Genomic DNA, 24,417 nt, shown 5'->3' with positions numbered 1-24,417 from the left:
CCTGTACTAGACCATGATGTGCTGTTCTTGATGAAAAAGTCTTGAGTCTTTAGAAACTCTCCATAATTTTGTTGTAGTAAAAAAAAACATTGTTAATCAAACCAACTTTGGAACTACGTTTGTACTGCAAGGCACAGAACTGGCAGATATTACAGATGATTAACATCAAAAATGATTGGTTTCCCCCCTCCCCCAAAAGCCCATGGATGAGTAGCCAAATGCATTTTAAATCTGAAAGTAATTAAATTAAGAATTTCTCAGTTATAGAGTTCGTACATTGAGATAATGCATTTACACTTTTTTGATGTTTTTAAATCCAAAAGGGACAACACGCTTCTATTTAATTCCTCTAATTTTAATTGTCTTATAGGACTTTTTTAAAAAACTTTTTATCATATTGTAAGACACTATCAATGAGATGGGTGGCACAAAAATTTAACAAATAAATAAACTCTCTGGAAGACCACTAGGACTTGATAAAATTGCTCATGCATGGTGCATAGTTGTTAAGATAGTTTAACCAGTTGTCAAATTTCAAAGTCTTTCCCCCCCAATTGATCTGAAACATATGTAGAGAGTAGTGGCCTGAGTGAATATTCTGTCTTCTCTTGATTGCTTTTTTTAAAATTATGTATAATAAACCACAGCTTTGACTTTCAAGGTTGCCAGCAATTAGTAATGATGCTATAGCACTGGTAACTAAATTAACTTGAAAATACTTTAGTGAGGTTATTCTCTCTTCCCCTCCTCTCTCTCCCTCCTTCCCTCCCCACCCTCTTCATGTATTTCAAATATACTTTAATTCTAGGAAAGCAACAAGTCTAATTTGACCTCAGCAACAACATGGGGACACTCTGCTAGGGTGGATTTTACTTTTTTTTTTTCAAATCCATTTGAATTAATAACTCAGCATTTCTGAGCAGCCTGTTTTCCCTGGAAGACCTGATATTCCTTCTATAGAGACCAATTAACTGAGGCAGTGTTTTCCTCTAATAGCCAATTATATTAATTACCAGTAAAACAATGTGTTTGCTTTGCTTGAATCCAACCAGTTGGCTTTGTCAAATGCTTTGCATTTCAAACTATGAGAGTCTACCATAACAACTATCTAGAATCAGCAAATGAAACAAAATTCCCCTGTGAATGTGAAGGGTCATATGCTGGCACTAGATCAGGCAATTAAAATAGCTTTTTCCTCTTGCTGCTGCCCTTGTTCTATTTCTAGTCCTCATTAATTTCTTACACTTGAGTGGACCTGTTAATGGAGATGCATTGTAGAGATTTGGATCTTTTTCTCTTCCTTCCTTCCTTCCTTCCTTCCTTCCTTCCTTCCTTCCTTCCTTCCTTCCTTCCTTCCTTCCTTCCTTCCTTCCTTCCTCCCTTCCTTCCTTTCTCTTTCTTTCTCTTTCTCTCTTTTCCCTGCCTCCCTCCCTTCTTCCTTTCTCTCTCTCTCCTACATCTTTTCTAGTTGATAGACACCAATTGAAAAAGTGAACCCTGTTGCAATGACTTTATGTCCTGAATAACTGGGTCAGTTTCATAACTAAGCAAGTTATGAAAAATATGAATTTACTCAAGCAAATATAAACTGGGCTGCAATTAGTATCTTTTTTCACTCAGAGGTAATCTATATTTTTAACAGTAGCAATCATCGGGAAATTCTGTTGGGGAGAACTATAGCATGGAGCATTGCAACTCCCTGTTACATTCAACTATCTAGCCAGAAATGTTGGTGCCTGATGCAGTTTGTTGTGGAAGAGAGTTGATATATAAACAGAAAAGAGAAAAGGACTTTAATAAGATGTATTTCCCTCTTTAATAAGGAAATAAGCCTTTTTCTTCTGGTGCATTTCTTACAGCAATAAACCTTATGATGGAGATGCTTGTAGGGCACTGGCCCTGATACTCTGTTAGCCCCTTTTCATTGGTATGTTGCATTCACATACTGATTTGCACCAAATTTGATCAGTAGCAGATTCTACCATTAGGTGACCATGAAGGCTGCTTGTAGACAGCTGAGATGGGAAGGGAGCAGGTGTTTGAAGGCAGAACAATGTCAACTAAGTGCCCTGACTAGCCTGGAGAACAGTTTCTCATAGCTAATGTCAAAATCAGATTTAAGTGCTGGTCCAGTCAGCTTCAATCCATCCTTATCATCTTTTGGTCAGACCTTCTCTGCTTAAAATGTATGTAGAAAACTCTCTTATTTTGATGGGCTCTCCTCATTTTCCCCCTGTGAAATAGAAGATCAGATTTCTCACCCATATTCTAGAGAGTTGCCATTACTCCCTATACACCGTCACTTTGTTTTCTACTGATGTTTCTTCCTCACCATTATTTTGGCATCTCAGATGTTTCTCCCTGACCTGCAAGCTGTCAATGAATTCATAGCTGCTCTCGTGCTCCCCTCTGCAGAAATTTGCTCATTATGGCGAAACAGGAAAGATCAGAGTTCAGCTTTCTGCATCACATGTAGAGGTGTCTTAATTGTGCTTCTTGTGCTCAGTGATGCTCAACAGGCAAAAAGAAGCTCGGAGAAAGGGAGAATACGAGAAGGATGAACTTGCAATAAAAACAAAACCAACTTTTTTTTAAACAAAGAGTTTCCTTTCCTTTCCAAAAGAAATATAGTTTCTGGAGTAGTAGTTATATTAGTCTGCTACAGCAAAACAGCAGAAAAGTTTGATTATGACACACATTTTTATAGATCTCAGCCTGCTTTTTTGTATGCACTAGGTATAATTTTAAGAATAAAGTGTTGTGGGAAGAAAAGAGTGGAATAACAGTTAGAAACTGGCATCCATTGTCATTTTCATCCAAACAGTCCTATGACATAACACAACCTTACATCCATACTCTGTTTAGCAAAGGTAGGAAATCTTTCTACTTTTCTGGTTATCAGAGGTAACTATATTAATACAAGGAGTCCACAGATAGCTTCTGGTGGTGTCATTGACACTGTCTCCTCATTGACTTAGCTCTGATGTGATCCATAATATTACATTTCAGCTCTAAGCCATTATTCAGCTTATGAAGAGATGAGGAATATTTTTTGGGCACTGATTTGTGGCCTTGTTGACTTGCATCTATGTTCTGAAGGCTCTGGTCATATGAACAGATAATAACATCCCCTGTACTGAATGTTCTGTTTCAGATCATTCTCAGTACAAAATGAAGCACATCTGGTCAAGTGGTTTATGATTCACAACATATATTGTTGTCACAATAAGCTTTCGTCTTGAGGATTTCATGGTTTTCGTTATACTTTTCATTTCAACGGAGCATGTAAACTGTTCACTGAGTGGATGATGGATCAGAAATTTCCAGCTAGCATATTTTTCAAGGTTGACTATGAACACATTTTAATACTTTGCATTGTATTAACCTCTGGATTCTGAGACACTGAAGCCTTTGCTACAGCTCAAGAGTTTAACTGCTAGCCTGCAGTTTGTCTTGCTTATAAAACAGTGATATGAATTGTTTGATTTCGGAATCTAAACATTTATATCTATATCTGTTTCCACAGCACACAAAACCTGGAGGAAACAAAAGTGCTTTTTTATGTTTAGCTTGTTTATTTGCAAAGGCAACAATCCCCTGGGTCATAGCCTTGTCACATCTGTGCTTGCACGCATATGTATAAGCATGTCACCTGGAACAGCAAAAATATTTCTGAACATGGTTTTCCCCTTAGGAGGCACTAGGTGACACTGTGGAGCAGTATTTGTGTCAGCTGGACAGCCCTGAGCTTCTAGGCTTTCCTGCTTTTGTGCAATTGTATTCTAAAGAGGTCTACATGCACAGTCATCCTTGCGTCAGTCTGTATTGTAAAATCTTCTGTCCCAAAATTACCTCAAATCTGATTACTCCTCTGCTAGACTGTGGGTGAAGGCAATTTGCATTTGATTAAAATACATAAATACAGGGAAATCTCATTTATCAACTGCCTTGTATAATGGCCACCACACTTACTGTGGTGATAATTGCGATCAGTTCTTGCATTTACAACCTTTGCAGGTCTATAAAGCAAAGGAGAGCTGAGGTAAGATCATAAGCATACTCGTGGTTTCACTTTGTGATGGCTTTGCTTAACAACCAAGTTACACCTCCCAATTGTGGTCACTAAATGAGGACTACATGTAGCTTTAAAAAAAAATATAGTAACCTTGGTAAAATGGGTCATTTCATTTCATCATGGCTGCCCTTTTCACTAGTAAGGTGAACATCACTCCTACGGCCAAATATACACATACACAGGTAGACGTTTTTCATCAGAATGAATTTCTGGTGGTTTTACACATTTTCCTCTTCATATCTTCTTCTATTCATGTGAGAGGCCAGTAATGTCAACTACAAAATTTAGAAAGATCGATTAGCTTCTAAAATGTGTGGGTCTGCTTATGAGAAGGGTAATTAAAATTCCCAAATGGCATCAAATGCTTTGCTTATTGTCTTCTGAACTACACTAAGGTTTTATATGTGGGCAGCTTTAGGAATTGACCAGCTTGTTGAAGAAACTGATTTCAAATCTGACTACATCTTACTGTAGCCTTGGGACAACATTCAAGAAAAGCTATAAAGATCCGGTACTCTGAACTGCATTCCTCTACAAGTCTACAAACTCTAGTAATCATTCAAGAAAACATTAAAATAGACGAATAAACTATCCACACCACACTAAACAGAGCAAAAGAAAATAAACCTGAACACTGATATTAATCAGTTAACAATTCTGAACGGTGCCACATTAAGCCACATTGCATTGCAGTTTTAATTCAGAGTGTTTGTAACAAATTATCTTAAAAAAAAAAAGAAATTCTGGCTGATTTATTGGGTTCTTCAGCATAGATTAAGCAAACCCCAGGGAAGATACAAAGAACATTAAATTAGAAGGGCAAGCGATGGCCAACAGCAATGTTTGTTTTCCAATCTCAACAACTTTTAAGACTTGTGGACTTCAATTCCCAGAATTCTAGGAGTTGAAGTCCACACTCTAAAATGTTTTGAGGTTGAGAAACACTGATCTAGAGGTTTGGAAGAGATACTGGGGGTGTCAGGTGATGGATGAGATTGAAGGATGCCTAGGTGAAAAGGAAGATGAGCAATCCTACAGGAAATGTGGAGCAATAAATTTCTCTACTACCCTGAAAGAAAAGAAGTGTAATTTTTCCACCGTGGGGAGTCCTAAGATTGCAATTTCCCACAGTGTAACAATTATTTTCCCCTCCTTTCTTCGTGCTTACTAGAGAAAATATATATTGGGCACTAATTACTTTTACTGGCACCACAGATACAGTACATTCCTGGGTGAACAGCCCCCTCTCCTAAATTCTGCAACTTAGCTGATTTATGTTTCCTCACCTTCTTTAAATTACTGGAATAGGAGGGGAAAAAATGGCGAAGGAGTAATTTACAGGGGAAGTATTAGCTAGCAGTAAATAAACAAGCTAGCATAAGGCTCTTTGCTGTAATGTATGATGCCTGGGAACAGTGGTGACAGACGAAGAATTCTTGCTGCCAATTGGTGGAGATTCTCACTGCAGGTAGATGGCTCCTGCTGTCAGCCACTGTCTTCAAAGCCGCCACTGTTGCTGCAGGAAGGAAATCGCAGCGTGCTCATGGGATCCGACACATAACCTGTGGAAAACATAACAGAAGCTCAGGTGCTCATCGCAAATGCTATTCAGCCTAGCTACCGCACCTTGTCTCTCTTCTTCCTAGGTTCATCAAGCCTCTGTATACAGAAAGCTAGCACAGAGGGCTTCCCTGGGAGCAGCAATGCACAGATTTGCTGCCAAATGAAAAAAAATCTGCTTTGGCCGCATCTTTTATGACCTGAAGTTACCCCATTCAAACCCACATTTCTTTACAGGAAAATGACAGAGATGGGATCTGACAAGCAGATGGGATGCCCTTCATATTCACAACCACGTTAGCCATTTAAGATGACGGGGGATAGGAACGTGGGAAATGTTAATCCCCTCTCACACTTCTGTTTGATTTTTTTTAAATATACATATCTTGACCTTGAATGGGAGATTCACTGGTCAACAATAAGCTGTCTATCAGAAATAATTATGTCCTTAATCCTGAATTATTACTGATACAATATCTTATACTATAAGTACCCGTTGGCTTATTAGAATATTTATCATCTGGGCCATAGTTTAAATGTCATTGCTTCAATTATTCCTTTTGTGGAATATATGACAGTTCAGCCTAGTCACCAAATCTCTGAACTAAGACCATCATGGGTGAAGACCACTTATAACAAACAAGATTGTGTGTGTGTGGGGGGGGGGGGAGAAGCCCAGTAACTAAACAAAAACAAAAAAAATCAACAAAAAAACCCTCTCTAAATGCAGAAGGCAAGATCCCAATTCTTGTTGATTTGACGAAGTAAGCTATTTCTCTCACTGCATCCAAATGAAGTGCTGAGACAGGCAACTCCATTTCTTCTCGCTTCTTTATCTAAAATACAGGTGGGAGTGTTGTTGTTTTTTTTTGTATATGGACCCAGCCAGCATGCAAAGACCATCGAGTAAGTCTGCCGTAAGCTCCATTTTCAAGGAAAATTTTGAGAAAATGTGGTGGTTAATTATTAAAAGTGCTCTATTTCTTTCTTGCCGAACCTTAATACCAGAAAAAAACATCATTTGTTTAATTCACGAGGACGGTGCCTTACTTTGGAGTTAGTTAGATGGCACCTTTGACAATTAGCAGTGTTGTGTCAAGCCTCTAGTAAGTGCTGGACATTAGTCTGCAAAGCAACCTCAAAGGTGTCCAGGCCTACTTGTTTAGCGACTGCCTCAGACAGTGACCTTTCACAATTATGACTGAAAAAAAGTACTTTATTTAGCATAACAAAAGTCTTCAGTTGAAACTGATCAAGGTCTGGTCAGTTGCAGGCAGCAGCTGCCTGCGGGCCAGAAGGTTCTAATCAACTAATTAAGGTCACAGAGCTGAGCTTGCAGTTAGCTTCTTTTTTAAGGTAAGTACTACACTGCAGAGAAAAGGAGGTCAGGAGGAGATCGCTTATTAAAGGAATCTTTCTGGTTTGCAAGGAGGAGAAAAAGGAGAAAAAACAGTCAAGGCACAGGACATTATAGAAAGAACTTTAGTTGAATGAGATGGCAGTAACCAGTGGTCTTTGCAGCCTAGCCCCCCTCTCTCTGTCATAGGGTTCCCTTAGCAACAGTGTCATTTATCAATCATTTCACAGAAACCAATTCAGGCACCAAATGAAGTTTGACTTTAATTAAAATTAAGCCCCTTGAAGGTCTTGCACAGCAAAGCAGCAACTAGGATGACTCACATCCTGGTCAGCACTTACCACTCCTACCATCTCCTATATTTCCCTTCTTTCCATTAGGTAGGAGATATAGAAGCGTAGCCAGCCCCACCGACAGGCTGAAGAATAGTTTCTACCCATGGGCTGCCTGACTTCTGAATGGAAAATAACTTCATGTCAACATAATAAAAGCAGGGCTGGCACATTGTGTAACAAGATCACATAGTGTAATAAGATTAGAACTGGGTTGGGGACTTCTGTCCTCGTTGTGAGTTGTGTTGTGGGGGGTGCATGAAGGGAGACTCAGCCAATCTCATTGTACACATGTTGTCCTCTGACAATAAAGGTAATAATAATAACTGAGACATGGTAGCACAGTGGCTAATTCAGCTCACTGCCAGGAGTTCGATTCCCACTGGCTCAAGGTTGATCAGCCTCTCATCCTTTCAAGGTTGGTAAAAGGAGGACCCGGATAGTTGGGGACAATATGCTGACTCTGTAAATTGCTTAGAGAAGGCTGCAAAGCACTATCAAACTGTATATAAGTGTAAGTGCTAATGTTATCTCCTATTACCAAGGTTGCTGATTTCTTATTTCTGGCTACTATAAATTTGGAGGATCAGTTGCATTTCAAAGAAAGTATCACCAGTCCATTAATACAGTTTATTATTATTGAAGAGGACTTGTATTTTACCATTTTGGTCAATAGGTGGGCATTGAAAATTTCTTCTTATCTCTTCCAAAGAAAGGCCTTGAGAAGAGTGCTGACCAGCGCTGTAAATTGTAGAAAAGAGAATTGGTAAACAAGAGTACCTTTTAGAGCTTGCTACAAAACCAGTAAGAGTTAAAAATAAAGTAATCTGATTCAAAATATGGAAATGCCTTTTTCAATGCAAGATCTGCACTGGAATAATAGGAGGAAGAGGAGGAGGAGGAGGAGGAGGAGGAGGAGGAGGAGGAGGAGGAGGAGGAGGAGGAGGAGGAGGAGGAGGAGGAGAGAAACATTATGCAGAAACATTTCTGGAATAGCTTGTTTCTAATCTTGAGCTTTGCCCCAATGTCTGGACTACTTTCAGTGCTATTAGCAATCTGAGGTGATAGGTCCAGCACAGTATAAATATTTTATTTACATCTGTACTATCAGGTTTGTGCATGCTAATTTCTTTGCTAAACAGAGCATTACCCTTTTGAAGCAAATCCCAATATTATTCACTGTAAATACATTCCTTTATTACTTGGAAATGATCAGATAGAGCCAGCCTCTGCCAGCTGCTCTCAGTTGATGGGCAACTGTCATTATCAAGTATTCCCTCTGAATGAAAAAGGAAGCCACCCAACTGCCCATTAATAGCCAGGTAGGACACATCTGTGCTATCCCAAAGTAAATAATTATTTGAAGTAATTTCAAAGATTGGTGTCTTCAAAGAACCTTTGGTGAAGTTGTGGCTGAAAGAACAAATTCAAGATTATTTCCAGCAATGCATCATCTCCGATGATTTTGATCACGATAATTTCAAACTGATGGCAGGTAAGAATTTCATAACTTCAGTGGCTGGATTCACACTATTAGATAAATAAATGTTTATTCTAAGATACCTTTCTGGAAATAAGTCCCGTTGAAAGAGAAGAGACTTAATAATAAATAAATCATAGCTATCTGTAGGAACCTTTACAGCATGTAAAGCTATTTTTATAAGATTCATATTGCTCTTTTTTTTCTTGGTAAAATGTGCCTGCTTTCCATTTAAATATATATATATATATATATATATATATATATATATATATATATATATATATATATATATATATATATATATATATATATATATAATAGCTTAATAATAGATCTCTGCTTAATAACAAGCTCTATTTAAGTTTCATCAAAACAGACTACTTTGCAACTCAGTTTGTGTTGCCTTGGATGTTAATATTTCCATCCATTTGTCTCTATACAATTTGTCTTTTACATATTGTTTATTTATCTGTCTATCCACCCAGCTCTCGCTTTCCTGATAATAATGCCAATGCTGAGAAATAAAGGATTAATAATTGTTTACTCTCATACTATACTTAATTAGGCTCGGATGCCAAGCCTAAACTTGTTGCTTATAAAAAATTCTGTGGATCCTGTGGAAATATTTGAAAACTTTTGGTAAATGTTCTTGAGAATGTTAAAAGCTATTTGCTGCATTGCAAAAGAGACTGCAAAGTTTATTATATTGAGCATATTTGAACTTACATTTTTTTTGTTTACCATCTGGTATTTTAGAATGAAATATAGGCTAAATCACTTTTAATACTTGAATATGCAAATAATACATGAAACTAGCATAATATTAAAACCAGTTAATAATATTTGCTAATAAATATTCAACCATTTCAAAGCAAAGACTATTCTGAAACAAGTAATTCTTCTTAATAGCACCATTGTCCAGATTAGCCACACTGTTTCAATATCAATCTTTATTATTCTCAAACCAAATATGCATGCAATGGAATATGACTCATAAGTTGAAGCCCATCCATATACTGCACGTCCTACACCTCTACTCTGTGGGTAGTAGAAGAATGAATTCATGTCATTAGTGTTGTCAGGTCTCTACTGAATTGAAATGGTTTGTTCATTTATTTACTTAATTCATTCCATTTATTCTTTCTTGCTATTAGAGAAGCCATACTTTGTCTATGTCACTAATCCGACTTCACATTTACCTAAATTAAAACTAATGTTTAGTTACAAAAGTGTGCCCAGGCAATAGAATCTAATGAGTGTCAAGGTCAAATGCAAAACTCAGAATCACAAATATTATTCAAATAACTCAAAATAAATGACAGAGTTGACATTGCCTCAGATTCTACCAACACACCATCCACAACTTTCAGAGAGTATTATTTCTTGGCAGAGAGATATTATTTGATAACATTATTTAGAACCATCAACTTAGGATCTTGATCAAAGGAGACGATAAGACATAGCTTCAGAAAAATGGTTCAAATCACTGGACCAGGTTAGTTACTCAGTTTATAGATGTACCAATTCATCTATGAGGTGTCAAACTCAAAGCTGGATCCGGCCCATGGGGTGCTTAGATCTGGCTTGTGGCGCCACCCTGGAAACAGGAAAGGATTGGCCTGTGGTGCCTCTGCCAGCGAAAACAGTGCTCCGTTTTCACTGGCAGAGGGTTACAGGAGGCCATCCCAGCTGAAAACAGAGTTTGGGAGCCTGTTTTTGCTGGCAGAGTGCTCGGGCCACCACAGGCCTGTCCCCCAACACAAGTGATGTCAAGCTGGCCACGCCCACCTTGGCCATGCCCAACCAGCCCCCAAAGTCAAACACAACCCTGATGTGCTCCTCAATGAAACTGAGTTTGACACCCCTGATCTATAGTATGGTATTCTGGAGTACACTTTGGTGTTCCCTAAGCTTGGTTGTTGTTGTTGTTGTTGTTTTGCAGACATTTCATTACCATCAGATAATATCATCAGATAGGTAACATCATCAGATAGGTAAAGATGGTAACCAAAACTGCTAATCAAACATTCAATACACACATATTTGGACAAGTAAATAAGCTTGCATCTTAGCATTTTTAAAATACATCATGAACAAATCATAATCCCAATGCAATTGCTCTCTGTCAGATATTTAATTCTTAAGAAGGCAAGTATGTTCTCAGAGAGATGCAACTTCATCAAAGTGTTGGTTAACTTACTAGGAATGTTACTGAGGGAAATGCAAATAATTTGTTCAGAACATGTTTGGTAACAGAAGGTGGAAGATTGGAATGAGTTCAGAACTAAGAAGGTGATGCTAGCTTCTTTTGAAATGAGACTTCTGGACATATTCCATTTAATTAAGCTAAATAAATAAATTGGAATGTATTGATTTGGGATCTTGCTGATATTGTCAGAGCATTCTGTAACAAGAGCCAATTCATATTTCAGAAGTGGGGGAAAAAACCAAGTATGAAATAAAATAATCACTACCTTGGTGCTTCTACTTTATTTACCAAAGGGTGGATTCCAGTTGGTAAAAATCTGAACAGAATTTGTCATTTGCAGATTCTGGAAGCTGAGCATTGCTCCTTTATCAAGTAGACCCTCCCTTCAGGTTTTCTTAGGTTACTTCTATCCCATTTAAATTATTTTTCCACATAACTTAAAATGGTGCCTTAGTTTCCAATAAGAGAAGCCATAAAGTCATGTAATTAGTTACCAATCTTTTTAATCAAAACCAATGAAACCCTTCATATCAAAGCCTCAATAACTGAAATAGCTTCATAACAATATTTCTTTTTAATCAGAATTAGGTTTCTTCATTCAAAAGTTATCAAATTTTATTGTCAATCATACTGGGAAAAAAAATCTAGATGCATATTACCAAATGCTGACTGTTGCCTTTCAAACCCATTTTCCTATGAAAAGCCTTACAAATTACAATTGTTATAAAAACCTTCCATATCATTGATGATGTAAAGGACAGATGTAGCTACTCTAAGAATATTGGAGATGGAGCTTTTTAAATAATTATTTCTCCAGAAAACATACTAACAGTCATGTGGCATTTATTTAATTAAACAGAAATTAACCACATATATAATAGTTATCATGTTCCTTCTCTCTGTTGTGTTATAAAGTAACCAAAGAAGAATTGCACATTTGGAGAACAAGAGAATGCATCACCATCTATCAGGCATAAAAGGCCAGTCCACATGTGAAGATTCCATTTAACTGTTTTATTGCTAAAAGCAATAAATCTTCACAGGAAATCTGCACAGGAATCTTCTCAACTAATGATTGGTACCTGGTTAGAGTTAGATCAGAGTCAGTGTCAATCAAGGGAGGCTGGACTTAGTTCCTTTGTGGTTATGTAAGGATTCTAAACTGAATCCTCTTTTTAGTCCATGGCTTTGCCATTCCTCCTCCTAGACCATGGATGTCAAACTTGCAGCATCACATTGCCGTCATGTGATGTATCGTGATGTTTTCCCCAGTGGTGGGATTCAATTTTTTTTTACTACCGGTTCTGTGGGCTTGGCTTGGTGGGCATGGCAGGGGAAGGAGATTGCAAAATCTCCAGTCAGAGGTGGGATTGGCCGGTTCTCCATACTACTCAAAATTTCCACTTCCAGTTCTCCCGAACTGGTCAGAACCTGTTGAGTCCCACGAAGCTGGGGCAGGCGTGGCTTGTGTGTGATGCATCTGGCCTGTGGGCCACCAATTTGACACCCCTGTCCTACACTTTTTGAAGACTTCTATTGTAGCTCATAGATAATAAGACCATCAGTAAGTCACTATAGATCTGCGTTTTCCAAATTGGCAGCCTCCAAAAGGACATCCAGATGAAACAGTAAGTCTCAAAATTCTTAAGATGGGCCACAAATGAGTTCTTCCAAAGACATTTTGCTAAGGCATTTTCCCAAACATCTTTATAAAAAAGAAGTTGCTCAAAATTATTTCAAAGAAGAACAGAATTAAAAGCTGATGTTCATTATAGCTGATGTTCAGGCCTTTAGGTAGTTATGAAATGCCAAGAGGTAAAAAATACACGTTCTGACTTTCAATAGACTGCTATCTTGTCACCATTCTGTAGTTCTCTGCTTTCCCATGTTTAATTAACACCCTCACCCCAAAAATATTTTACACAAATTTCCATTGATATATGTGTGTGTGTGTGTGTGTGTATGTATGTATGTATGTATCCAAGTGATTGCTGACAATAAGGGAGAACACAGAAGATTTTCTTCTTCTGTTACAGAAATCTAAAGAAACCATTTATCCAATTTCTTTGGACAGAGTGGACAAAGTCATAGACACAGTCAAATTCAGGATTATCTAGGAGAAAAGGGAAACTAAATATATGTAGGATATTTTAAAAATATGTTAGTGTTGCATCTATATTAAGCACAAAATACAGCTGTGTGAAAAAGTCCTACACGCTTTACGGTTTACAGTTTTGGTTTACAGTTTATGTCATTTTTTGGATAGGCCATTGATTTTATGATATTTTATGCTAACTGCTATGCAAATATTGTTATATTTAAATAAATACTGGTGGTTTTTAAATGAAAAGCATAAGCTTTTTGCAATTTGGTGCTGTTTGGATGGGGATTGTGAATCTTCTTGCATGCTTACAATGCATGCTTACAATGACTATGAAAACAGATTAACTGATGCATACCCAGTGGCATATGTGTTGCAATTGCTAAGGCCGATGCTAGGGTTTTGTTAACATTTTTATTGTTTGTGGCCCTGAAAAGGATCGTTTAGGTAACCAAACATGGTTACTAATATGAAATTGGCCTTTTTCACACAGCTGTATGTGAATGTTCAAGATATGAGTTAATGTGAAGTAATTATATAATAGAATTCAAACCACTGCATGTTCTAGATGGTAACCAAATATTTATTTATCTTAAAACTTCTGCTATTATATTACCAATTCTCTTCTAAAGCTACTGCAACTCACTGAGTTGTTCCTCTTTGTGTTTTGTTTGGAAAACACAACAGACTAGAAAATTCCAGTTATCTTTTCACACAAATTGTTTTACATGCTGTGCAAAAGTAAAGAATTACTTGCTGAGTGGTAAACTATTTTTAACATCGAAATAACTGGCCCAAACTCAAAACATGTGGGGGCAAAAGTTGACACCTGCATATCTGTGTGGAAAAGATGCTGAGACACATATCTTGGGGAATTAATTAATGGTCTCAAGGCTAAACCTGGTTCTGGAATCTGTTTACTTTCTTTTTTACTCTCAAGCATTAAAACTCTAGCCATTTTTTCTCATTCACTGGGAATGAAAATGACAGACCACCTTCACTTTATATAAGGTTTATGCAACTTTATTATCACTGTTATTCAGCCAAAGTTTGCAAAACAGTTAGGAAGTGTACTCATTCCTTAGACCGGGGGTGGGGGAACTATGGCCCTTTTATCACTTGTGGACTTCAACCATGCTGACTGAGAGATTCTGGGAGTTGAAGTCCACAAGTCATACAGGGGTCGTAATTCTCCATCTCTACCCTAAATGGTAAAGTAGTCTTAGAATTCAGAGGTGAAGAATGGGGATTTGTGTGTGGAAGCACCCAGATGCAATATCCCTGTTATGTTGTTTCAAAAGGAATAGATCTCAGGTGATGTAAAAGAGTGTTGTTGGAATCTGGGAACACAGCTTCCCAAGACAATAAACAGATTTTAAGTCCTTCCTGATATGGCTCATGTATATTTTATATCTTATCCTTACATCAAAGATAGAAGACCGCCTAGCTTCTTTATGTTATTTTTTTTTCATATGTTGAGGCCTATGCCTGATAGAACTACATGAAGGTCCTGCTGTTTTGACCGAAGCATTGGTAAGGGAGCATTAGTGTTATGTCTCCAGATCCTCTAATCCAGTGGTTCTTAACCTTTTCTTCCCTATGGATCCTCTTTAAATACCTTTCGTGGCTATGGACCACCAAGACTTAACTCAGGTTTTAAATCACATTTCTTCAAGCCTTCATGGACCCCCCTGTGATGACATTGCACCCCCTCCCCAAGGGTTCACTAACCACAGGTTGAATATCTATGTCCATGTCTGTAGACAGAAAAGCATAAGGCCACAAAAGATGCTACACTGGATATACAAATGAAACCAACTGATGTTTTAATTCCATATTGAGTATTTGATAACAGATTGGAGTAAACTGTCTACAGTCTCCCCATTCCTACTCTATGATTCAATAATGCAGTAAGTGAGTTCAGGGATATACAAATATAAGACAAAAGAGTGACCTGAATAACTTTCCTACACTGGACTTATAAAACAGACTTGTTAAAACTTGGAAAAAATTCTATGAGAAGAGACAAAGACAAAATAGAATGAAATCAAGTTCTAGGGCATTATTTGAATCGATTAAAGATCAAGACTGTTAAAAGTAAAGGGAAAGAATACAAAGCTGAAGAAGCTTCTTGATGAGAAGTGAAAAGTCTTCGAAGAAAAGCCAGGAAGTCAAGTTGCCTCTTGAAAAAGCACCTTTGGGACAACCATGACCTGAATGGCTGAGAATCTCCATAGACATTAAGGAATATAAAGATTTATTTGATCAAGGATAAAACAGATTTGTTATCTATGTTATTCCTTAGTGGACTTCTGTTAATCAGAATTGTATGGCTTTGAGGATTTGTTTATAGATAAGAGATGGAAAGAACAGATCATTTGTATTATTTTAGGAGAGGATCATAAATTACTAAAATTGAGTTTATACTTATGATAAAGGGGGCAATTGTTTCTTCATATATTTCTTTTCTTTTCTTTTACTTTCCTATATTCTTATGTCTTCTTTCTTTCCTATTTTTCTTTTTTTTTCTTTTCTGAATTTTCTATTTTTTTATCCCTTTTTAAAGTTTATATTAAGTTTTTATCCTTTTAATGATAATTTTTAATGAAATTATTATTAAAAAAGGAAATAATAAAGCCACAGTGTAGTTATAGTTAGAAAAATACAATTCAGCCTCTGGTGTTCTCAAAGCACGCCCTGAAGTGTAGGTGAAATATAACTGAAAAGAAACTCTAGCTGGGGAATAGGTAATCCAATATGCCAAAGGGTTCCCATAGGAACATCGCATCTTTTATTTATATCTGCTTGGAAGAGCTGCCTCATTTGGAGTCTGACTTGTTCAATGTGCAGGCAGCATCCCCTGAAGTGGGGCTGCTGGAAACTTGTCTCCTGCTGCTAAACTACTACTTGGTGCTCTGAGCCTACTGTCATTCAGTGGTTACTGGCTTCTCATGGTTCATTAAAAACCTTCATGCAACATTTTTAAGGCTCAACATAAAAAGCATCTGCTGAGAAACATACTTCCCTGCCTCCTGTCCTTGTAAAGCTATAAGCAAGTGCCTCAGTTGGCTTGAAGGAATGGGAGGGTTGCTGCAAAACCCCAGAAATGCTGCCTTTCTAAATATTGTAGCTTCTTGGCAAGGTCGCTGGGCTCCAACTCGGAATCAGAAGCATAATGATGTGACTGTCCCCACATTATTCTCCTGAGAATGGAGCCAGTGGCCATGATTCTTAGATTTGAAGGAGCAAAAGGGTTAGCGAGCTTGTAGTGTTTGCCCCTGGGGAAGCCAGGCCTGCTTTGTTTTTCTAAAATCTACCTGTGCAAATTTTGGAGAACACCTTTCAGTACTGCTTTTTGGTTTGAGGCATCACCATTTGTAGGATATGACAAATGCACCCCCCCTCCCGCAATATATATCACACATTTACTGAACGTTTGATACCTTGTACAAGAATTGGAAATTGGAAGAGACATCCAATTTGAAGAAAGCATCTTGCCGTTTTCCCTCCAGAATCATCCTACAGCCTGGAAACACTTATCAAATTTCTTGTACAACAAGCTTGCTTTATAAAAGAGATTGATGTACCACTGTACACATGACAGCATAGAGCAAATCAAAGAATTGTGAGCTTGCAGACTGTTCAGCCATGTGAAGGGGTCAGGCAAGAAGGAGTAGGGACAGGCTATCAAAATGGAGAGGAAAGCATGAATCACGAGCTACAACCTGTAGGGAAGGCTGATCCATCCTTTTGCTTCGAAGAAGACAAGTACAGTAGCCCCGTTTCATATTTCTGACAGCTGAATAATTTTGGCAAACTATTATGACAAATGTCAGTGTTCTTAGTGTTGAGATGCTTAAGTTCCAAACTTACAGTTTCCTGGACTTAAACCCAATTGAACTCAATGGGGTTAGTTTTGGAGCATAGACAGACTGAGTTAGGAATAAGAATGCAGCTGCTAAAAAGAGGAAATAAATTTTAGTCTGTATTAATAGAATACTCCTTTGCAAGGCATAAGGAAATAATTTTGCATTAGGCAAAATTACAGCAGGCATAATTTCAATTCTGTATCTAGTTGTGAATATTGTTCATTAAGACTGTAAACAAATTGGAATGACCATACAAGAAGATGTACAGAATGGAGGCAGGGCAGCTAATTTGTGGGACGGGAAAGAAGAAAAGAAAATGTTGGAAGAGCTGGATTGTTGATGGAAACATTAGGATAAACATTTTAATAAGAGCAATTTTCCAATGGGCCAATTATCTTGAAGGCCAGTAGACTGGTATCTTCAAAAGAATCTGAATAGTATCTATTGAGAATTTAATAACAGATTGGGGCAAACAGCCTACAACCCCCCTTTGCCATTCTGATTCAATAATACAATAGGCAAGTTCAAATTTGACTTCTCTGTGTAAAGCTTAGGTTGTGAATAAGTTGCTTGTATTGTAACCATCTATGATGGATTATTCTGATTCTCCACAGTATGTAAAATGTAGTTTTATATCATATAAAATTTCACCTATAAGTTATTTCATGAAAGTAAAACTATAAGCAAGAACTGGCATTATTCATGTCTATATATATGTGCTTATGTGCATATCCTTACACTTTCACGTATAGTCTGTCTGTAAGTTAAGTGACAGCTCACAACTTATTTTCTTCCTTAAATACCAGTAAGTTCACAAACCTGGCAGAATATTTCTTCTTGTGCTTGAACCCCTCAAAGCATGAATGCCAAGCTACATTTCTTAGAGCAAAGTGGGTACTTAATGGACAGGATAAAAAAATGGTTGTTGGCTTTTAAATGTTCCAGAAAAATCTCAGGTGAGTTCCGTAACTCCAAAAACATTTTTCCCCATTTAGTTTACCTTCAGTAAATTGGTTTGTATAAACCTTGAAAAGTTAGATTAAAACAACCTCCTTTCATTATTAGCTAATGACTGATACTCTTTTTTAAAAGGCGCATTGGTGAACATAACTTTATGGAAAATTAATTATTCTGTATATTATTTCCTCCCTAAAATCTGGAGAAAAGAAAGGTGTTATGTCCTGAGGACTCAAGGAGTTCTCACTCAGGTCCACTCACTTTGTGTGGGCGTTATTCCCCCATTCCCATTGGTCGGTTCTCCCCAGCAGCCAGCTATAAAAGCAGGCTGCGGGGTCCAACTGGCTGCTGATTGCTGCGAGCCAGTTCCAGGCTTGGCAAGCACGGTCAGCCCTTTATTTGTAAAATAAAGTACTGTTGCACTCATGCTCTGGTTCAGCCTCTCATTGCTCAAACTTAACACTGGCGACGAGGATGGGATGGCTACCAGAAGCACCTTGCAACCGCTGAGTCACTAGCCACCGATCTACAGCCCAGGGAGAGCGATCGGCTGGCAACAAGGGAAATGCTGATCCGCAGCCAGAGAGAGCGGTCAGCTAACGAAACGAGCGATCAAAAAGAGCAAACGCAGATCCGCAGCCAGAGAAAGCGGTCTGAGTCAAATAGTTAGAAGCGCCTGTAGCCGCTTGTTAGCCTCGCTACGGGAAAGTGAAGCGCTGCGAGCCGCAGCCGCTCTGCATTTAGCGCGAAATTCAAACGGGTGTCATTTGAATTTCGAGCCAGTAGGAATCACAGCACAGCGCTGTAGAGAGTCACTAACGCCCACTTTTTTGGCGCGAATCAAGACACCTCCAACGGCTAGCAGCCAACGTGGTAACCCAGAGAGAGAGAAAGAGAGGGTAGCAAAAAACCTCTCCAGAGCTGATATCACTAGTAACTCACGAGCGTTCGTAGTCCCAGAGAGATTTCTCCCGCAGGTAGCCCAGCTGTTCCAGCACCATGGGTTCCAATCCAGTATTCCCGGGCGTTTAAACCAGACGAAGAGAAGTGGGAATCGATAAGAACCGTTTCAATCATTACATCGATGCGGTCGGCCTGTTGGATGCGGGAGAGCATCGGAAAAATCCTATTTCCTAATCTACTGGAGCCACCGCTTACGATACCGCTGCAGCACTCGTGGCGCCGAGAGAATTAAAAACGCCCGTGGTCCGGAGTTGCTTGAGATCCTCACAAACCACTACGCTCCCAGGCCTTCACAAATCGCCAGGAGGTTCACGCTCCGAATGAGGAAGCAATCAAGTAAGGAGACCATCAACCAATATATGGCCGCCCTCAGAACAGCAGTCCTGCACTGCGGGTTTGGAACATACCTGGAGGACATGCTCCTCGATCAATTGGTTTGTGGGGTCAAGGATCTCAACCTACAGAGGCGACTGCTAGCTAAAAAAGACCTCAACCTCGCAAGCAGTAGAGGAGGCCCTAGCAGCCGAGCTAGCAACAAACTCAGCCACCGAAATTCAGGGCCCAAGCGCCAAGCTAGCAGCGTTCCCAGTCCATTCCGAAGAGGTGGAAGCGGAGGAAGGCCCATACAACGATGAGAACGATGTCCATCGCCTCACCAATGACAGACGGTCGCAGGTAGGGGCCAAACAAGAATACACTGGTCCACCCAAGCACATCACCCTGTGCCTAGCCTGTGGGGATCACATCAAAGGGCCACCTGCAAGTTTAAAGGAGCCATTTGCAACAACTGCCATAAGAGGGGGCACATTACAGAGTCTGCCAAGCCCCCAAAGCGCTGCACAAAGACCCCGTCCTCGCACTCGGGACCACAGAGGCAAGTATTAAACTGTCGCACGCACCGCCTTGCCAGGCGTACTTGCCACTCTGTTAGTAAAATTTCTCTCTCGTTTCCCTAGAAGGTAAACCGTGCCACATGGAGGTTGACACAGGTCAGCGCTCTCAATAATCTCGTGGAACACCCTCAAGAGACTCCACCCCAGCCTATCTACTACCCGGCTTCAGAGATGCCAGTTCGGTCTGAAGGACTACCAGGGAAGGCCATTCCCGTGATCGGCAGAGGCAAGTTCTTTGTCAGTTTTAGAGCTTTTAAAGGCCACCTACCTCTAGTGGTAGTTAACGGCAATCTACCCACCTTATTGGGGCTCGATTGGTTTCCCCACCTGCCTAGGGTTAACAGGAGTCCATGCTGTCTCAACCTCAGACACTGACTCCTTATTCGCTGACTCACGCAGATGTGTTCAGCGAGGAGCTGGGGTGTTATAATGGAACCCCATCTCGTTCACCGTTGACCCCCAGGCAGTCCCAATCAGATTAAAACCACGTAGAGTTCCATTTGCTATTCGACCAAAACTAGACGCTGAATTGGATAAACTACTAAAACAAGGGGTCATTGAGCCAACAGATTTCGCCAAGTGGGAGACGCCCATTGTCACACCCTCAAAAAGATGGTAGCCTGAGAATTTGCTCGGACTACAAGACAACAATCAATAAATATTTACAAGTTAGCGCACCTACCCCTTGCCCGCTCATTCAGCACTTATTGCATTACATTCGAACCGGGCAGTATTTTTGCTAAATTGGACATGTCTCAAGCATATCAACAGTTCCCTGTTGATAACCAAACAGCGAACTTCAGACCATCGTCACTCACAGGGGTGCCTTCCGATGCAAGCGTCTCCAATTTGGCGGTAAGTGTTGCCCGGTATTTTTCAATCCCTCATGGAGCGGATTTTACAGGGCCTCCTGGTGTAGTACCCTACTTCGACGACATCTTGGTCTCGGCCAGGGACAGACCCCAACTCTTCCAGAGAGTGCGAGCAGTGTTAGAGAGGTTCAGACAGCATGGCCTCAAGTTAAAAAGAAAAATGTGCCATTGCCACTAGACAGGTGGACTTTCTGGGTTATAAAATTGACGCCTCTGGCATTCACCCCTGGAGTCCAAGGTCAGGGCGATCCATGAAGCTCCCACACCGACCTCCAAAACGGAGCTACAAGCTTTCTTGGGACTCCTAAACTTTTATGCATCCTTTTGCCCCATAAAGCCTCAGTAGCCGAACCCCTACACAGATTACTAGACAAAAGTCACCGTGGCACTGGGGGCACAAAGAAGACCAGGCATTTAACGCCGTCAAATCACTACTTACGTCAGAGGCAGTGCTCATCCAATTCGACCCCAACCTTCCTTTAGTACTGGCAGCAGACGCATCCCTTTTGGAATTGGGGCAGTCCTTAGTCACCGACTCGCCAATGGCGCCGAGGCCCCCATCGCCTTTTTCTCCAGGACGCTCTCGGCCACGGAGCGAAATTACAGCCAAATAGACAAGGAAGCCCTAGCAGCTGTTGCAGCCGTGAAAAAGTTTCACGAATTCCTTTTGGCCACTTCTTGAACTGGTCACCGACCATAAGCCCCTCCTGGGCCTACTGGCCGGCACAAACAGACACCTCAAGTCCTCTCCCTCGGATGACAAGGTGGACGCTTTTCCTAGCGCCTACTCATACAAACTTATCCACCGCCCAGGCAAAACTCTATCCCACGCTGACGCACTCAGTCGCTGCCCCTTACCCGCTCCGGCTGAAGACCCAGCTCCTGTCAATGCCATTTTTGAAATCACCCAGTTGGACCTGCCCATCACCGCCCTTGACATCGCCGCCAAAACCAAGGCAGACCAAAGCGCTCGCCCAGGTGCTCGACTGGGTGAGGAGGGGTGGCAGGAGGCAATGTTGATAACAAATTCGCACCCTTTAAGACTCGCATGCAGGAGCTGTCCAGTTTGCAGGGTTGTCTACTGTGGGGCAGTCGAGTGATCATTCCGACCTCGCTGCGTGCCCGAGTCCTGGAGGCGTTGCACGAGGACACCCGGCATTGTGAGAATGAAGGCGTTGGCACGCAGCTACGTGTGGTGGCCGGGTCTAGACGAGGACATTGTCAATTGGGTAAGTTCCTGCAGCATTTGCCAGGAATCCCGTCCTGCTCCCCCATCGCCACCCCTACCAGATGGGAGCGCCAGCGCCCCCTGGTCTAGAATCCATATCGATCTGGCCGGCCCGTGCATGGAAAGATGTTCCTAGTGGTCGTGGGACGCTTATTCCAAGTGGATAGATGTGGCGCAGCTATCCACGACCACCACACTAGCAATCACCAACGTGTTAACGCGCCTGTTCGTTACCCATGGACTACCCGACTCCTTGGTCTCCGATAATGGCCCACAGTTCGCATCAGTAGAATTCAGCCGTTTTGCAGCCAACCTGGGCATTCGCCACATTTTAACAGCCCCATTTCACCCTGCGAGTAATGGGTTGGCTGAAAGGGCCGTCAGGACCACCAAAGAGGCCCTCGCTAGGTTTGGCAGAGATGACTGGCACCACAAACTCTCACGGTTCCTGATGAGCCAGCACTCAACCCCCTGTGCAGTCACCAATAAGTCCCCAGCGGAACTTCTGATGGGCCGGCGCCTGAGGACTGTATTAGATAGACTGCACCCACAATACTGCCCTGACTCTCCCCTCGCTTCCATTTCGGGGTTAGACATTTTATGTTACAGGAGCCGATATTCGCAAGGAATTTCGCTGGGGACCCACTTTGGATTCCGGCGAGGTCATCGCCGTCACCGGGCCGAGATCATATAGAGTCAGGCTGGAGGATGGTCGCGCCTGGAGGAGACACATAGACCAACTCAGAAGGCGCCTCAGCAACCTCGCAAACAAGAATCCAGAGTCTCCAGTCGAAGGGGAACCGTCCCATCTGCCACCCAGCCACATCGCACCCAGTGACCAGTCTGCGCCAGCGTCGTTCCGGTCAGCCCAAACTCGGACAACAGCGCCCAGAGAGTTGATCAACCGGATCCAAACCACGAGAGTTTGACTCCAGAAACCAACCCGGTGGTTTCCGAGGATGCCCAGTCCAGAGAGAGTGTTGGCGACACTATGCCAGCTCAACCGTCACAGACTGATACCGAACAGTCAGACAATGTTCCCGAGTTGCGCCGCTCCGGGCGCCAACACAAACCCCATCTACCTCAAGGACTATGCGTGTTCGCATCTGGGGGAAGGGGTGTTATGTCCTGAGGACTCAAGGAGTTCTCACTCAGGTCCACTCACTTTGTGTGGGCGTTATTCCCCCATTCCCATTGGTCGGTTCTCCCCAGCAGCCAGCTATAAAAGCAGGCTGCGGGGTCCAACTGGCTGCTGATTGCTGCGAGCCAGTTCCAGGCTTGGCAAGCACGGTCAGCCCTTTATTTGTAAAATAAAGTACTGTTGCACTCATGCTCTGGTTCAGCCTCTCATTGCTCAAACTTAACAAAAGGATTTTCACCAACACAGATACAGTAAATCCTATAGATGTATTTTACTGTTACTAGGATCTTTTTTTTTTAATTAGAAAAATACTCTCAAGATCTTTTTTGGTGGAACTTGACAGAATAATAGAATTAGATTTGTTGAATTCCACTAAACTGTAAAGTAACGCGTCATCAGCTTCACTTACTTCTCAAATATTTTTCTGTAGTGGAGCTCATCCATCTACTCCTGCTCACACATAAAACCATGAAAGCAAAAGGGCAAGTCAATCAGTTATCTAAGAGACAGAATGTTATACATTTAGCAATGACTGCAGACTGTGACGGGCTCTTCTGGGTGGAATACAGACTCTCCCTGGGCAACGGACCATAGGTTTCCCCTCCAAATTTGGTCTAAATATTATTCCAAGATTCTTTTATGTGAGCTAACATGACAAGGTTTCATTTAAAGCAATCATAGTGGTGAATATCTGTAGCTTGGGTGTAGGATGAGGGTGAAGGTTTGTTCTCCAAGCTTGTGGATTGATTTCCGAACATTTCATTACCGGGTTAGGTAATAACTTCAGCAGAGTTTAGGGGATGTCAGTGTCGGTGTTCTTATGTTTATAAGGGCTTCAGATGTGAGTGTGTCAAATGAGAGTCTTGTGATGGGTAAGTTACATCACATGAGGGTCATTGGGAAGTGAAGTGCTGGTTGGGGGCGCTTGTGTGGGTTCGTTGAGGGTCGGTGCTGTCTCTGATTGGCTGTGTGGTTGATCTGGATTCTGAGGGGTTTATAGGTCAAAGTGTCTGTTGATGGAATTGCTTGTGGAGTGCCAGGCTTTGATGAACTCACGAGCATGGTTTGCAGATGGGCCACCATCTGCACAGATGCGTTCTGATGGGGCTGGGAAATTGAAGGAATCTGGATGGTTGCACTGGACTAAGCAATGTTTGTATGTTCTATCTTGCAAAAAAGGAGGCCATTTGTAAAACCTGTCAGATGAGTGCTGGGATGAAGGCAACGTTGGAAGCTAGGGGAAGGGAAAAAAGTACATATTTGAACAGTGATCAGGTGTCAGAGAGAAATGAACAACAACCTGAATAATCAAACAGCATCATCCACACCCTGTTCAAGTCTCAGGGTTGGAGTAGCATCAGGAGCACTATAATAAAA

The 24,417-nt window shown here is 40.9% G+C and overlaps 1 protein-coding gene across 2 annotated transcripts in view; it reads right to left on the bottom strand.

Moving 5' to 3' along the window:
• Positions 1-4,153: 4,153 nt before the first annotated feature.
• Positions 4,154-24,417, bottom strand: part of LOC113436045 (serine/threonine-protein kinase TNNI3K) — a 256,652-nt gene continuing 236,388 nt past the window's right edge. For both annotated transcript variants that reach the window (XM_087930027.1, XM_026700174.2), the window contains 2 exons: positions 7,986-8,065; positions 4,154-5,637 (listed from right to left, as the gene is read on the bottom strand). In XM_087930027.1, coding sequence (XP_087786153.1) covers positions 5,561-5,637; positions 7,986-8,065 — 157 coding nt within the window. In that variant the 3' untranslated portion in view covers positions 4,154-5,560. The remainder of the gene's footprint in view (positions 5,638-7,985; positions 8,066-24,417) is intronic.

This window comes from Pseudonaja textilis, chromosome 3, assembly GCF_049901715.1.
Source record: "Pseudonaja textilis isolate UNSWEBS1 chromosome 3, rPseTex1.2, whole genome shotgun sequence".
Classification (NCBI taxonomy): Eukaryota; Metazoa; Chordata; class Lepidosauria; order Squamata; family Elapidae; genus Pseudonaja; species Pseudonaja textilis.
The sequence above is the reverse complement of the archived record's forward strand: the minus strand, read 5'-3'. Positions and strand labels throughout refer to the sequence as shown.